We start from the raw sequence: 16858 nt of genomic DNA, 5'->3' as shown, positions 1-16858 counted from the left end.
TTTAAGTAACAAATCTGGTTAGCCAACCCGGCATCCAGAACACAGTTTAGGGAAAAATATAATAATCTATCCTAGTAAATAAATAGGATTACTTGGCTATGAAATTAAAAGTTTGATTTTTAAAATTTTGGACTTGTACTCAGATCCTTCGAATCAGCTAACTAAACATAGTCGCTGTATAAAGATTTAAATCTAATATTTACTATTTTTATTGAATGAACTAAAATTATCAAAAATGATCGTTTCTCTCATTAGTGGGACAAATAATAATACTGTCTCGATGTGATGTTCTAAGACTATCCAGATAAGGATCCCAAACTATTATTTGTATCCATAATTTCCAGGAGCTTAGTTTGATAGAATTAATGGACTTGAGAATGATTATATGCTGTATACTAAATTCTGTACCACTTTGTAGTTCATATGAAAGGAAGTTTAATAAACAAAGCTGAATGGCAACAATACCATCATGGGAAATCAAAAAGACAACACAAAGCAAGCAGGAAAGGGATTTTTTTTTTTTTTTTTTTTTTGGGGGGGGGGGGGGGGGGGGGTGTAGAAATTTGAGCAGTTGTAGGTCACCAACTACAGGATGCTTCAAAGGCTAAAGAATTGTAAGGTCGGTGTAGCACCCTCTTTCCAGCAAAGCAAGGAGGAAGCTTTGTTGCTAGCTTTGGACTCTAGTTTATGCTAGCATGTATATTCTAAATTAGAGCATAATTGTGTTAAAAAATACAAGAAATTTAAAAGTACCATCTTATATCAGATATGCAACACAAATTATTTATTGACCTACAAGTGGATGCCATGTTCACAACTAACTACTTGCACATGGAAATGTGGAGATTAAAATGTGATGGAGGCCAGTAAAACAAAACTATGTATGGTTAAGGAGATAAAAAGGCTAAATGTCCATAGCAGTTTGAATGGAGCATTTCGTGCTTCTGACCTTAACTACTAGTAGTGATATTTTTATTCCCAATGCTAGCTTGAGTTGTTCAAAATCCTGAACCTATTTCACTTGTGTTCGAATGAAAAATTAGTCTTCAACTCTCATTATGCAGACTAGAATTGAAAGCACAAGTGTGATAATTTTTCCAGAATTTATTTGGGTGCACATGAAAGATCAACCCTACTCAAATTCTCCATTCAGATGTTTGAGAGTAACATTTCAGCCTTCTTTGCCTTCCTCAAATCCTCCTGCAATCCTGAGAACTTCCAGGTTCACTAGCAAAAACCTCTAGAATTAGTAAGGCCAAATCAGGAGAGATGCAAAAATATCAATATTACCACATGATGAGTTCCAGCAGTTCATAAATTATTTATCCTATCATTTCATTGTTTGATTCTTCGATGATTAGATTATGCAAGCTTGAAGTACTTTCTACAGGTGTACTTCGGAGTTTTCTTCTAACCATATATGCCATGACAAAAACATAATGACACCACAAACAATAGTTCATCCAACAAATAATGCCAAAATTGTTCATATTCTAAAATCACATAAATATATATTGTCATATTCTGAACCCAGCATTCAGATCGGATACATGATGGCTGCACATTCCTTCAGACAAAGCTCTAAAGAATATGCCAGGCCTGTTATGCACCTCATTATGCGATCTCAAGTCCCATAGAATTCTTCTGGATCCAAAAAAAATAGAAAAAGATGTGAGCTTATGGGCTCAATAAATTATCAACTTCTCTGAGGAATCAAACATAACTAATTTTCATAAAGATAACCATATAACAATAATATGTAATAAGATAATTTTTCTTTGAAATATACCATGTAATTTAATAAATATCCAAAAATCTCCTCTCAGTCTTTGGTGACTATGGCCACGATCAGTCCTGTGATAAGATCTGAGAGAAACTAGTCTCTGAATAATACACACGTGACGCATCACCATGTGCCAGTGATCAGTCTCAACTGACTAGGCTCGAAAAAAACTAGCTCTGATTTACAAGACCACGATTAACCCCATGACAAAGCAAAAAGACTAGTTCTAAAATATACACACGATGCATCAGCGTGTGCTAGTGATCAGCCCCAATTGGCTAGGTCCGAAAGAACTAGCTTTGCCAGTGATCAGCTCCGACTGGCTAGATCCGCAAGAAACATGTTTCTGACGTATGGCCAACGATCAATCTCATTGGCTAGACCCAAATCATAGTCGACTAGAGAGTTTTTCTTACAATTTTCATAGTAATCAATTTCTCTCATACATCATCATACCAGTTTTTCATAATAATATCAAACCAAATTTTTCACACCTCATTTTTAGAAATAAAAAAATAATTTTATTCAAAAATTATATAAGAAACATGTATAATTTAAAGATCATGTAATTATTAAAACCAAGAACTCATCTTTTTTCAAGTTTGAAACTATGCAAAAATGATGCCATACTTCATCCAACATTTTAAATTACTTTTCATGCATAAATACATACTTTTAAATTTTTCTAAATTTTTAAATATTTAAATAATTTTTATTTACAGAATTTAATTTTAAATACACGAATATGCACAAAATAACTCAAAGATAAAAGAAAACTTATAGTTGATCAGATCCAAAATTTTATAATATTCTTAGTCTGATCTTTAGATCTGAGGTTCTTCCGATGACAAAGGCTCTAGCATAAATAAATAATAGGTTTAATTAATCTTCGAATCGAAGAGAATTGAGATGAAATAGAAAGATACTCTCAATCTGGCCTGAGTCTAAGTCTAGATTTAGGTTAAATTTTTGAATGAATCTATACAATTCGAGTTGATCCAGACTCAACTGAGTTGGATCCAAATAAAAAGACTCGATTAAATCCATCCATCTCCCTCTCTCTCTATTTCTCTTTTTCGCTTCTATGTTTCTTTCTTTCCTTTCTCTATCTCTCTCTCTTTACCAAAATCAGGACCTCTAGGATTTTCATGGAGGTCGACTAGAGATGGGGGTTTTGGTGTTGAAGTAGTCAGATTGATTGAGGGTGGCAGCATGATGATGGCCGGAGGCGGCAGTCGGCCAAAGATGATCGAAGACTGTACTAAAAAAAAGAAAAGGCTCTACCCTAGGGCTGGAAAGAAAAAAGGAGGGAAGAGAGAACTTATCGTAGACGGTGACGATGACAGTAGCAGCCTACAAGGTGGACTTTTGGTGGTTCTCCTATCCAAAGTCCCTCAGCACATGTATGTTAGGGCTTGGGAAGAAGGGTTAGGATTTCTAGAGGAGGTGGCGGCACTCGCCATGATCACATGGTGGCCGTCCGAGATGGGGAAGAAGAAAAAGAAGAAAGAGGGTGATAGGGGTTTCGATAAGGATTTTATTGATAGGTATGGGGTTTAAATAGAGGAGGGATGGGATGAGATTGACCCAATCTCCCTCGACTAAGGTCGGGCATCGCCAGCATGTCTCATCCCAATTCTTTCCCCTTCATCGGCCATGGATTGACTTAGAATAAGTTTTCCCTATTCTAGTCGAATACGGCTTCGTCTCCCCCCTTCCCTGCTTTTTTTTTTTCGATTTCTGATGAAGTCGGCGAGGGATGCCAGCTTCAGTGCAAACCGAATCCAAAGGGACTGGTTCTCACATTCTCCCCCTTTAAAAAAAATTCATCCTCGAAATTTAAAAAATCTAGATCTTTCTAAGTTAAAGGTGCTCAACCCTAAAAATTACATATATAATTTTGTCCAATTTTGGCATTTCTGTTAACCAGACATATGATCACATTACTAAAATGGTCGCAAGCAATCTGACCCCTCGAGTCAATCACAATACTCATGCACACTTCTATACTAAAGCAAAGACTCTTTTCAAGAATACCTTGCAGTTCGGCATTTTCATGTTAATTATGAAATTGTCCCTTTGATATACAATCAAAGATCACATTTCTCCTCGATCGAAATCAGTGTAATCAAAAATTTTCTATCATGTTTAAGACTAAGATTAGATAATAGGATCAGCACTCATTAAGTGATCAAGACTCTGCATGTTCATTTGAGATTGAGTTGGGATCAATTGGATGCAAAAACTTTATTGCAAGATCAATTAATATCAATTGTGTTGCAATAAAGCTTGAAATGAATTTGATACTAGTACAATGATGAAGTTTTGATTTCACAAAAGATAATGGCCCATCTTGATTAAAATCATATCATTAGATGATAGTGAGAGTGATAATGATTATGTAGTAATGGCTATAGGCAACAATGATCCATCATAATGATCTTAAAATTAAATCACAAAAATAAATCGAAGAAGATGAGGTATTGATATCATTATTCCTATATCTGAGTTGAGATCATAAAGAAAAAATGGATCGCACCGATTATTCAGATACTTGACAAATAGATCAAATTTAATTAATAATCAACTAATCTTAGATATAAGATGGTCAAAACTTTTCTTAGCATGGTCAATATTGTCACATCATAACTAGCTTAAGAATCTATCATACTCACATTTCCTTTATGATTAAGAGCCTATTTTATCATAACACATTTCAAACTATAATCAATACATTCGATCAATTTTAAATGACTCAACCACCACACTTTCACTGCGCAACTCTGATTAACATTTTCCAAAATTTCTTAATGAACCTATAAATTGCTAGCACATCATAATTAGAGAAACGAATCAATTTAGAAGATCCTCTCACAATATTAGATAAATAAAATATTCTTCTTAACCAAATTTTTATCATGATTGTAGAAGTCTTTCTTATTCATAATATCCTAGAGTAATCATTTGCTTATTTTTTTATATTCTCTTTATCAATCAAAACAACTATAGTCTCCTAACTCAAAATGACTTTCAATAGATTCAAGATTGCTATCACATCAAATTAAATTTTCAAAATAAATCTATAAAACAACCAATCTATATTACTTAATATATATTTCCTCCTATATCAATTATTTAACCTCTGACTTTCTCTTTTAATTTATATCCATAAGGGGAACTTATACATCATGTAATAATTTAATCGATTTTAAACATCCAAAATCAATCAAGATCCTAATTCTACCCTACTCTCACTAATCTAAGTTCTTATGATCTTTAATCTAAGTTCTGATACCACTCTATTACGCTTTGAATCCAGCATCTAGATCGGACACATGATGGCCGCATAATTCTTAGGACAAGACCCTAAAGAATATGCCAAACCTACTATGCATCTCACTATTCGATCCCAAGTCTCATAGAATTCTTCTAGATCTAAAAAAAAATAGAAAAATGTGTGAACTTTACGAGCTCAGTAAATTACCAACATCTTTGAGGGATCAAGCATAACTAATTTTTAAAAAAATAATCATATAACAATAATATGTAACAAGATAATTTTTCTTTGAAACATACCATATAATTTAATAAAGATTCAAAAATCTCCTCTCAGTCTTTGGTGACTATGGTCACGATCAGCCCCATGACAAGGTCCGAGAGAGACTAGCTCCTAAATAATAAACACGTGATGCATCACCGTATGCCAGCGATCAACCTCGACTGACTAGGCCTGAAAGAAACTAGCTCTGATTCATATAGCTACGATTAATCCCGTGATAAGACAAAGAGACTAGTTCTGAAATATATACGCGATGCATCAGCACGTGCCAGTGATCAGCCTCAACTGACTAGGTCCGAAAGAACTAGCTCTGTCAGTGATTAGCTTCAACTAACTAGGCCTGAAAGAAATACTTTTTGACGTGTAGCCAACGATCAATTCCGTCGGCTAGACTCGAAGCATAGTCAGCTACAGAATTTTTTTCATAATTTTCATAGTAACCAATTTCTCTCATATATCATCATACCAGTTTTTCATAATAATATCAAATCAAGCTTTTCACACCTCATTTTTAGAAATAGAAAAATAATTTTATTCAAGAATTTTATAAGAAACATATATAATTTAAAGATCATGCAATTATTAAAATCAAGAACTCATCTCTTTTCCAGTTTGAAACCATGCAAAAATGATGCCATCCTTGATCCAACATTTTAAATTACTTTTCATGCATAAATACATACTTTCAAATCTTTTTAAATTTTTAAATTTTTAAATAATTTTTATTTACAGAATTTAATTTTAAACACATGAATATGCACAAAATAACTCAGAGATAAAAGAAAATTTATAGTTGATCAGACCCAAAATTCTATAATATTCTTAATCCGATCTTTAGATCTGATATTCTTCCGAGGACAAAGGATCTAGCATAAATAAATAATAGATAATTAATATTCAAATCGAAAAAAATTGAGATGAAATAAAAAGATACTCTCAATGTGGCCTAGGTCTCAGTCTAAATTTAGGTTAAATTCTTAAATCGAATCTATACAATTCGAGTTGATCTAGACTCAACTGAGTTGGGTCCAAACAAAAAGACCCGATTAAACCCATCCCTCTCCCTCTCTCTTTCTTTTTCTCTTCTCTGTTTATTTCTTTCCTTTCTTTATTTCTCTCTCTCTTTATCGAAATCGGGACCTCTGGGGATTTCATGGAGGTTGACTGGAGATGGGGGTTTCGACATTGAAGCAACCAGACCGACTGAGGGTGGCAGTGCGACGATGATCGGAGGCAGCAGTCGATCAAAGATGATCGAGGACTGCACCAAAAAAAAGAAGAGGCTCTACCCTAGGATCGGAAAGAGAAAAGGAGGAAAGAGAGAACTTACCGGAGACAGCGATGGTGACAGTAGCAGCCGACAAGGTGGATTTTCGATGGTTCTCCTACCCAAAATCCCTCCGCACAGGTATGTTAGGGATTGGAAAGAAGAGTTAGGGTTTCTAGAGAAGGTGGCAGCACTCGGAACGATCACATGGTGGTTGCCGGAGATGGGGAAGAAGAAGAAGAAGAAAGAGGATGATAGAGGTTTCGATGAGGATTTTATTGAGAGATATGGGGTTTAAATAAAGGAGGGACGGGACAAGATTGACCCAATCTCCCTCGGCTAAGGTCGGGTCTCGCTAGCATGTCTCATCCCAATTCTTCCCCCTTCATCGGTCATAGATCAACTTGAAACAAGGTTCCCTTATTCTAGTCAAATATCGCTTCGTCTCCCCCCTTCCCTATGATTTTTTTTTCGGTTTTTAATGAAGTCGGCGAGGGATGCCGGCTTCAGTGCGAACCAGGTCCAAAGGGAGTGGTTCTCACATACATATACCTGTGAATCATCAAATCTTGGAAGAGAAACAAGATCTAATGGAATGGCCAAAAGAACCTACTTTCCTAGGAGTCAGCAGGTGATAAGAACCACCATTCTAGAAACGCAGTTGCTGGACAGATTGATGCCACACCCTTTTGTATGCGTACCAAGAAATTATCAGGTCAACTGCATATGCTCAATTTTACATACAAACCCCACCTTGCATGGAAGAATGTTGGACCACAAGTAGCTCACTGGGCCTCAGGTGAGGTGATCTTTGATATCTCAATCAAGAGCTTGTTTAGAGCTTGGGGCTTCGAGAAGAAGGGGGAATGATCGGCACCCTTTAGCCTAAAAATCCTCTCGGGGGGATTGGAGCTGCACATGTTCTGCTGGAGAGAGATGAGTAAGGCATTGTCCTCAGTGGTCTCTATGTAGAATCTCCTCACTGAGCCATAGTTCTTGTCTGTGAGTGAGAGTTTCTCCAGCACTGGAGCAAATGGAATAGGCCTCATGGAAACTAAAGCTAAGGCGACATCCTTCAAGAACACATGAAAAGTGTTGAAAGGAGTCAATGGAAGCATTTGTCTGATCAAAGTAACTCCAAACGAGAACAAGATTTCCAGTAATGCTCACAGCCTCAAACAAACAAACATTAGCACATACCTTGGCAGGACTTTGATTAAACAGCAATTCTTTCAATGACGACTTGTTGAGATCAATAGCTGTAGGGGGGTGGTCATTTCCATTTGCATATACAAAAATTTGAGCCTGCTGCATTAGATCGTTTGTATCTGCCTACAATAGCAGCTCATGTTAGAAATTAAATTAAATGACTCAATAAATAAAAATAAAGGCCACAAGAACCCACTCCGAGTTTGTATATAAATTGGGTGATTGCTTGGATCAACTTTGATTTAAATCTGGGGTAATGTCATCCAACAAAACTCTAAATTAGAATTAATCTTGTAGTTCTGATTTGCATTTGGGTACTCAATGCCCTATGATCCCAAATATATCTTCAAAATCCTATACCAAAGACCCCCAGAACCATATTGTGATGTCTGAACCAAGCATTCTTTGAGCAAAAATCAGATGTGGGAACTCAAAATATCCACCTATTTTCCCTAAGACTAGATTTAGTGAGATGCTCATGTCTTACTGAATTTGTATCCAGGGATATTACAAGGATGGATGGAGACCTGTTGTGAGAACATATCAAGAGTACTCTGCCCACTTGTCAGCATGGCAGCACAGAGGAAAACAGCTTTAGCAATCTTAGAAGGAAACATTTCCATAGCATATGATATACAAGCACCACCAAAATCATGTCCCACCAAAATCACCTGCAGAATGCAAACTCAAAAATAACTTCCAAAATCAGCATTCATGAGGAATATCTCCAGCAATTGTATTGCTAGTACAAGTTCTAGGAATGCAACAACAACTTATAAGGTATTTCTTGAGAATATCATAATAACTTCCTTGCTTCATCTTTTACAAAGTTATTTATCTAGGCTCATTCACATAAAGTTCTGGTAAAGGACATTCTCGGTACATCCTTTCCCAACATCCCATGTTTCCGGTAAAAATTAGAACCAGGTAGTGTAGGCAGAACTAAACATAACCAAATCAAACCCATAAATAATGCAAGTAACTCTATCCCTATTGGATTCAGAATGTCCTAAATTCCATATTTAGATGGCTGGGTAACTTTCCTAACAATGTTTTAGCACCTCTTTAACCTGCAAAGTTTGCATGATTTCACAACAACTGCAGTATATGTTGAAGAAAAAGAAAACAAGATATTATAAAATCAAAAGAAGTCCTGACTCCCAGTAGTTAGAAGGCTTCACTAACAATGTTGTAACACCTCTTAAAGCCACAAGGTTCACATGATTTTTACAATGGCAGCTATACATGAATAAAGATAAAGAAAATAAATTTTATAAATTAATCTGTTGGATGGATGTCTGACCAGGATACCACCTCACAAGATCTTTTCAGTACCACGCGATGCAGCAGGAAGAAAGAAGAAACAAAACAAAAGAAAAACAATCAAAATACGTGGATCAGTCACAAAAGGGCTCGCCTCCACGGGGCATGCAAACTTCACTATGAAAAAAAAATTTTACAAGAGGAGACCTCACCCTCAACCCTTGTACACCCAATTCTCTCTCACTAGAAGTTTCCCTCACAAAAGCTCTCTCTCTCTTGGAGACCCCCTGAACCCCTGAAGAGCCTGGCGACCGCTGTCCAGGAGCCTCCCGCTCCTTCTCTCACAGTAACGCTTCCGCCTCTCTCTCTCTTCTCGGGTTTGTACGGCGCTGTACGGCGAGAAATCCGAACCACTTACCTCTCTGTTTCATGCACAGGGCTTTTATAGACCTTAATCACGACTTAGATCATGATTAGAACTCCTTAATCAAACCAAATCACGTCCCAGACCGTCCAATCAAGATCGGGAGCCACCCATGCCGTCGGATCGCGCTCCGATCCACGGAATAGTGCCGTGGACCGTGAGAAACCCGTGGAAAATGCCCACGCGGTCCACAAGCCCCGCTGTGGACCGCCAAGTCCACGGTGGACCGGGGCAAAGGGGCCGCGGGCCTGGGTCGCGCGTCCCGCACGGGCCTGGGTCGTGCGTCCCTCGCGCCGCCGCCTGCGGCCGCGCCGCTGCCGCCCGCCGCCGGTCGCCGGCGGTCCTCCGCCGTCTCGATTCTCGTGCCGACTTCAAAAGCTCGTATCTCCTCCATCCGAGCTCCGTTTCAGGTGATCTTGGTCTCGTTGGACTCCGTTTTTCACCGCGAACCTCGCTGTGGGCTCAATGTGGGCTGAATCTCGAGACGTCAAATTCTAACAATCTTCACCTCGACTCGATATTCGGCCTCCTCCAAACTCCGAGAGCTTCTAGATCTCCTCGCCCCCATGTCCTGGGGCAATCGCCTACTGATCATGGATGGACATACATGGGAGTCGAGCCAGACTGCTCGATCCCATCTCCTTCATATGCTGTGCTCCTCCTGACCTAAGACCTGCTCGGGGCATCATCCTGCGGCAATAGGAATCTCACCTTGCGACGTCGCCTCTCGTCCTCCTGAGTCTCCTGTCTCGTGCCCGATCCGCCTCCTGGAGCTCCACCTCGCTCTGGGCTCCACTTGGCTCCCGAAGCTCCACCTCGTACTGGGCTCCCTGCCAGGTAATAATGTCCTCTGCTCCCCTTCTTCCCCTCCAGCACAATCCTATCGCCGCGTAGCACCCTCAGAATTCCTCCACCAGCTACCATCCTGTAGCCTCTCGAATCCAGTCTGCTAAGTGAGATAAGATTCTGCCTGAAATCGGATATGTATCGGACCTCCCCCAATCTCCTCACTGCACCATCATATGTCCTCCAGCTGACCGTCCCAATGCCTCTGATCGCACAGCTCGATCCATCCGGCAGATATACAGTGCTCTCACTGTTCTCCAGGGAGTCAAACTGCTCCTCTCTGCAACACACATGATAAGGGCATGCAGAATCTAATATCCACTGCTGGGAAGAAGTAGATACCTCGTCAGATATCTCCAGGACATCTCCATCTGAATCGCTGCCGGCTGTCGCTACAGCAGCCACCGTCCGATTTTTAAGTTGAGGGCAATCTCTGGCTAGATGCCCCAACTCCTCACACCGGTAACACCTGGTTTTGCTCAAGTCCCTCCTGGACTTGACCGCCCTCGTTGCGATCTCCTGTCGCTCCGTTTACCGCCTCCTGCTCCTCCAAAAGCCACCAAAGCTGAGCTACCGCCACCTGAGCTCGAAGCTGGGTTTTTCCTCCTAAGAACCTCGTTCTGGAGTATCGCCGCGGTGACCTCGTCCATCTTGATAGTGCTCTTCCCCACTAGAAGAGCAGTCACCAAGGACTCGTACGAAGGGGGAAGCGACGCCAGCAAAACCAGCGCCCTGATCTTCTCCTCAACATTCTCACCAACGCTGAGAAGGTCGGTGAGGATCTTCTGGAAGTGGCTCAAATGCTCCTGCACGCTCTATCCCTCAGTCATCCGCAGTTGGTAAAACTGCCTCCGGAGGAAAAGAGTGTTGGTGAGAGACTTCGCCATGTACAACTCCTCGAGCTTCGACCACAGCACCGTCGGGGAAGTCTCGCTCAGCACATGGATCACCACCTCATCCGCCAGGTATATGCGGATGGTACTCACCGCCTGCATTTGTAGTCGTTTCCAATCCCGCACCTCCATGGTGGTCGGCTTCTCATCGCACAAGAGAGCATCGATCAACCCCTGTTGGATGAGCACATCCTTCATCCTTGCCTGCCACAAGGAGAAATTGCTCTTACCATCGAACTTGTTGATCTCCATCTTGATTGTTCCTGTTTTTTCCATCTTCAGTCTTGCTCACCACCACTGCAATCTGCGTCCTTGTACCGCCTTGCTCTGATACCACTTGTTGGGTGGATGTCTGACCAGGACACCACCTCACAAGATCTTTTCAATACCACGCGATGCAGCAAGAAGAAAGAAGAAACAAAACAAAAGAAAAACAATCAAAATACGTGGATCAGCCACAAAAGGGCTCGCCTCCATGGGGCATGCAAATTTCACTATGAAAAGAAAATTTTACAAGAGGAGACCTCACCCTCAACCCTTGTACACCCAATTCTCTCTCACTAGAAGTTCCCCTCACAAAAGCTCTCTCTCTCTTGGAGATCCCCTGAACCCCTGAAGAGCCTGGCGACCGCTATCCAGGAGCCTCCTGCTCCTTCTCTCACAGCAACGCTTCCGCCTCTCTCTCTTCTCGGGTTCGTACGGCGCTGTACGGCGAGAAACTCGAACCACTTACCTCTCTGTTTCATGCACAGGACTTTTATAGACCTTAATCACGACTTAGATCATGATTAGGACTCCTTAATCAACCCAAATCACGTCCCAGACCGTCCGATTAAGACCGGGAGCCACCCATGCCGTCGGATAGCGCTCCGGTCCACGGAATAGTGCCGTGGACCGCGAGAAATGCATGGAAAATGCCCACGCGGTCCACAGGCCCCGTTGTGGACCGTCAGGTCCACGGTGGACCGGGGCAAAGGGGCCGCGGGCCTGGGTGGCGCGTCCCGCGCGCCGCTGCCTGCGGCCGCGCCGCTGCCGCCCGCCGCTGCCTGCGGCCGCGCCGCTGCCTGCGGCCGCGCCGCTGCCGCCCGCAGCTGGTCGCCGGCGGTCCTCCGCCGCCTCGATTCTCGTGCCGACTTCAAAAGTTCGTATCTCCTCCATTCGAGCTCCGTTTCAGGTGATCTTAGTCTTGTTGGACTCCGTTTTTCGCCGCGAACCTCGCTGTGGGCTCAATGTGGACTGAATCTTGAGACGTCAAATCCTAACATAATCTTTTGATATCCTGACTAATTTGTAATCTTTTAATATTTGACATTAATGTAAAATTAGTTAAAGTTCTGAAAAGTAAAATCAAATGACAGTATAGAAGCTAAGATTACCAAGCAGCGCAAGATATCACTACAGAGCAGTCATCCTTAAATGTAACTGATGGATTATAAGAGTCCTTTTCAATAGGCTTTTCCCTCTTGTCCAGAATCTTTCCCAGTTTAGGGTGGGGTTGGGGTGTGGGCGTAGAAGGCACTCCCTGGTTATTAGTTACGCTTTCCTAACAGCTGAACTTAGTGAGTTGATGCTGAGTTGAAAGTTGGTCACAGTAATATGATTAATTTTTGACAGGTTGCACCTTGATCTACAAATCTGACCACACATTGATGGATAAAGTTTGTTCTAAGGTTACGATACTTAAAAAAAAAAAAGTAAATTGAAATGACGTGAATACACAATTTATTTACAAACACATGAATCTAGGGCTAAACCAACCAAGGACTAGCTGAATTTATATAGACATAATAGTTTTCTTTCCAAAAAAAAAAGGTTTTCTCCATACTAAAAGTATATCCCAAAATGAATTGATGAAAGCCTCCTTAAGAACATCTCGAATTTGTTGTATGCAATGCTAAGGTCCACCAAACCAACCGAGGTTGGTGCAAAATAATTACCATGATCCTTTTTAGAGATGATAAAACTTAAAGAAAATATAGGTTATACATGTGCAAATATTGCTCACTTTCACAATAGTTATGTTTTATAATACAATCCAATCGATAATGTGATTACACTACAAGTGTAGATGTTAAGCATGGGTAGTTCAATGATGAGAAATCCACTCCTCAAAATGATAGGTTAGATCCAAGTCCTCCATAAGGGCAGTAGCTCCCATGCGCTCATGTCTTAATCTATAAAACACCATTTTTGTATTAAAAACAGATGAGCACAAGGATTTTTTAAAAGCTAAAAGGAGGACAAAAAAGAATATGGCAGCTGTGAGGACCTGTACAGGCGTATATTTAGTTCTACATCGGTTATTCGCTGAAAAGATCTTGAATGCTTATACAAGATCAAAGAATCCAAATAATACATTTTGGCTGGCTTTTTTGGATGAGGTCCTAATGTATTACAAATGGTATCAGAACCAATCCGGTCCATAGCCTATGTCGATTAGGGAATACTGCAGCATGGGTTCATTAGCGCTAACCATAAGCCGATCATGATGCTTGTGAATGGAGATATGGATTTGGACTCATAGCTTGACGAGGATGCCAGGGCTTAAATGGGGAGAGTATGTGAGGATCTGTACGGACATGTATTTAATTTTACATCGGTTATTCACTGGGAAGATCTTGGATACTTATACAGGGCCAAGAAGTCCAAATAACACCTTCTGGCTGATTTTTTTGAATGAAGTCCTAAATTGTTACAGCAACTGTTCAACCAAACAGTCAATGTTGACCTCAGAGACATAATTTGAACAATACACAGTCAATATTTGTCTGCACCTTATGAACATCATCTGCAGATATAATCATAGCAGATGATAGCACAGTTATTTTAGGATGGTTTTATATAGTTGTTGTCACAAAAACTGTCCTCTTAAGAGAACAGTCAATGTAGTGTTTTTGGGATGTGGCAACTGATGTCATTATACCAACTAATGATTTCTTCTTCAAGTAAAGCATTCTGAATTCACCATATCTTATGATACAGACTGTAGAGATGCACGATATTCTATCAAAATGGGAAGAAAACAAACCTTCTCTCCATCGCCTAGTGATTCAAGAAAACTAGTAAGCGGCTGTACATATTCAGGAAGAGTTGTGATTTTGTTTGTATCAAAAGAATGGATTCCAGAACCTGTGAGATCTATAGCATTGACTTTAAACCCAGAGTCTTCCAAAAGTGCTATAGTTTTGTACCAGCACCAAGCACCAAAACCACCTCCATGAACAAGAACAAAATGGTTGGTCTCCAAATTGTCAATCTTCAGATCCTGTATCATAAGAAAAGTTCATTGGAAGTCAAAATATGAAAATTGCATAATAAAGAGAGGAGAAATTTATAAATAGTTCATTACATCTCCACTTTACAATACGACATTCTGTAGCCTTTTTTTTTTTTCATGGCAGTGGTGGTAAACAGTTGGGGCTAGCTCACCTCTTTTTTCAATTAAAAATAGAAAGAATTTCCATATAATCTATGAGATTGAGGTTAAAAAAATGTGCCTTGGTGTTTATCATGAAAAGAGACAAGGATTCACCACTGATGAAAAGATTCCTATTGTCAAGCATCATGAATGATAACATTAAAAGACCACATCATTATCCTAGTGAAAATCTATTAGAAAGGATAAGGCAGGAAGCTGAAGTAGTAGATAAGGATGCTTCTGGGTCAAATATGGTAAACCGCTAAATCTAACATAAACTAAGTAGAGAAAAAAAGGCCATATCAGATGAAAAAATAAAGGCTCACCATTCATAATTGGTCTTATTCTCTTATGGATATTTAATTCTACAGAGAACATGTGGTTTTCTATCAACAACAAGCTGTTCAAGTGAATGAAAGAATCATCTGAGCCCAATAAATTTGAGTGCACAAAAAGAACAGTGGATGTAATATTCTCATACAAGTAGCTGATTTGACCACCGAGTCAGAAGTCCACAATAAGTAAGAGATCACCGACAAAATGAAACACGTCAAATTAGATGCAAGCACACAGTTTAAAAGCAAGTGAACGTAATAAAATTACTCTTTTAAGTAAAAAGGACAAGTATTAATATACAATAGTTCTCACAGCCTCTCCAAAACCAAAAGGTTAAGGTCTCCCCCTTCCTTCCATAAACTATATAAACTAAACTCTTCCCGAAGAAATATTTATAAAATACTCCAAATTGCATAATTTAACATGCCCTTTCAAACAGGGTGAATAAATGTATGCCGTCCTAAATCGGGGGAAAAAAATGGCCAAAGCATAATTAATCGAAATCCTAGAATTTATTTCAAAAAACAGCAATAAAATGCAGCAAACCCCAAAAAAGGGGGAAAATGTCTCTCTCTTTTTTCACTTACATAATGCTTCAAAATATAATCAACACCATATTATTAATTCAACTACAATGAAAAACTATCAAAATCAAAACTTTTCAACAAAAACATTAAATTTAGCATCAGTTAATAAGAAGAACAATGAGTTCGGGGCAAGTCATTCAGCTCACCTGATTGACGAGCTGCTGGGGCTGGACGACCTGGTCAGTGAAAGACCTTGCCCGCGAGCTGGAGCTCCTCGGAAGCGCCTGCTTCTTCTGCCCATGGCCTGGATACCGCAGCGATGACGACCGGTCAAATGGCAGAACCCCGCCGTTCTGCGGGGCGAGCAGCGCCGGCGCCGCCTCCGCCGCCGCCGCCGCCTGCTCGTGAATCATGGCCTCCTCGGCCCGCTCCTTCCTCCCTGCCCGCCCCTTACTCCACCGCTCGCTCGAACCGAGGCCCCGGGCCGCCTTCGGCGGGGCGTTCAAGACCGAGCGCCGGTGGGGCGGAGGCGGCCGTTTGGTCTCCTCCGCGGCAGAGAAGCAGGAGACCAACGATCCCATCGCCTCCGCATGAGGAGGGAAAATCTACGGCAAAGTTCGGGTTTTTAGGGATTTCTTTACCGTTTTGGCTTCTCCATCTCGTCTTCTTCCGCTCGGAGCTTTCACACAGAAGACAGAAGGGCGCTTGACGGGAGAGAACGCATACTTATTTATACTTTCTATCGAAAATAAATAGTTTTAATTTCCAATCGCCACTAAACGATTATATGCGAGAGTGTGTTTTGCAACGTAGATTTGCTGATAGGCGACATGGACGGCAGATGGAGAGTACGCATATTAAATGTATATACGGACCAATCGAAGCTGGAATTCCTTCGTTCGCGGAAGCCGGCTACGTGAGCGGGAGCCAACGGGACGTCGCCGGACCGCCGAGACGAAAAAGGAAAATTATTAGCGGACATCCAATTGATAACCTCGTTAGCACCCAGCCTGCAAAGGACGGGTCCCACGTGTGAATTACAGCAAAAAAGAAAGATGTCACGGTTGGGTGTTTCGAGGAGCTGTTCATTTAAAGTACGCAGAGCAATGCAGAGGTTTGCCGATCGGATGGTTGGATTCTTTTGGTGCATGGTGATCTTATGATACTGATTTCGGGTGTGCTCCAGCACTTGTGCAGGTCTCCATCAATTTTTATGAGTTTTATTTTTGTAAACGAGATACTTAATGCATTAGCTATAGCACTGCATCGATGAATATTTTGTAGAGAAAAAAAAAAAAAAAAATTTATAATATTCATTATTGGATATCACAAT

General features: G+C 40.6%; 1 protein-coding gene across 3 annotated transcripts; it reads right to left on the bottom strand.

The window, feature by feature from the left end:
* Positions 1–1353: 1353 nt before the first annotated feature.
* LOC105058099 (putative methylesterase 11, chloroplastic) lies at positions 1354–16244 on the bottom strand. 3 transcript variants are annotated; one of them, XM_073249635.1, is made up of 6 exons: positions 15732–16244; positions 14273–14509; positions 8346–8489; positions 7810–7941; positions 7363–7682; positions 1354–1644 (listed from the first exon to the last, which is right to left on the bottom strand). In XM_073249635.1, exons 1-5 carry the CDS (start codon positions 16104–16106, stop codon positions 7395–7397), a joined length of 1176 nt encoding a protein of 391 aa, XP_073105736.1. In that variant the 5' UTR covers positions 16107–16244; the 3' UTR covers positions 1354–1644; positions 7363–7394. The 3 variants fall into 3 exon arrangements, with proteins under 3 accessions (XP_073105736.1, XP_010939193.1, XP_019710686.1); XM_010940891.4 differs by lacking the exon at positions 1354–1644 and having other exon boundaries at positions 7198–7682; positions 15732–16243; XM_019855127.3 differs by lacking the exons at positions 1354–1644; positions 8346–8489 and having other exon boundaries at positions 7198–7682.
* Positions 16245–16858: the final 614 nt, after the last annotated feature.

This window comes from Elaeis guineensis, chromosome 15, assembly GCF_000442705.2.
Source record: "Elaeis guineensis isolate ETL-2024a chromosome 15, EG11, whole genome shotgun sequence".
NCBI classification, from domain to species: domain Eukaryota; kingdom Viridiplantae; phylum Streptophyta; class Magnoliopsida; order Arecales; family Arecaceae; genus Elaeis; species Elaeis guineensis.
Note: the sequence above shows the minus strand (reverse complement) of the source record. Positions and strands in the feature narration are given on the sequence as shown.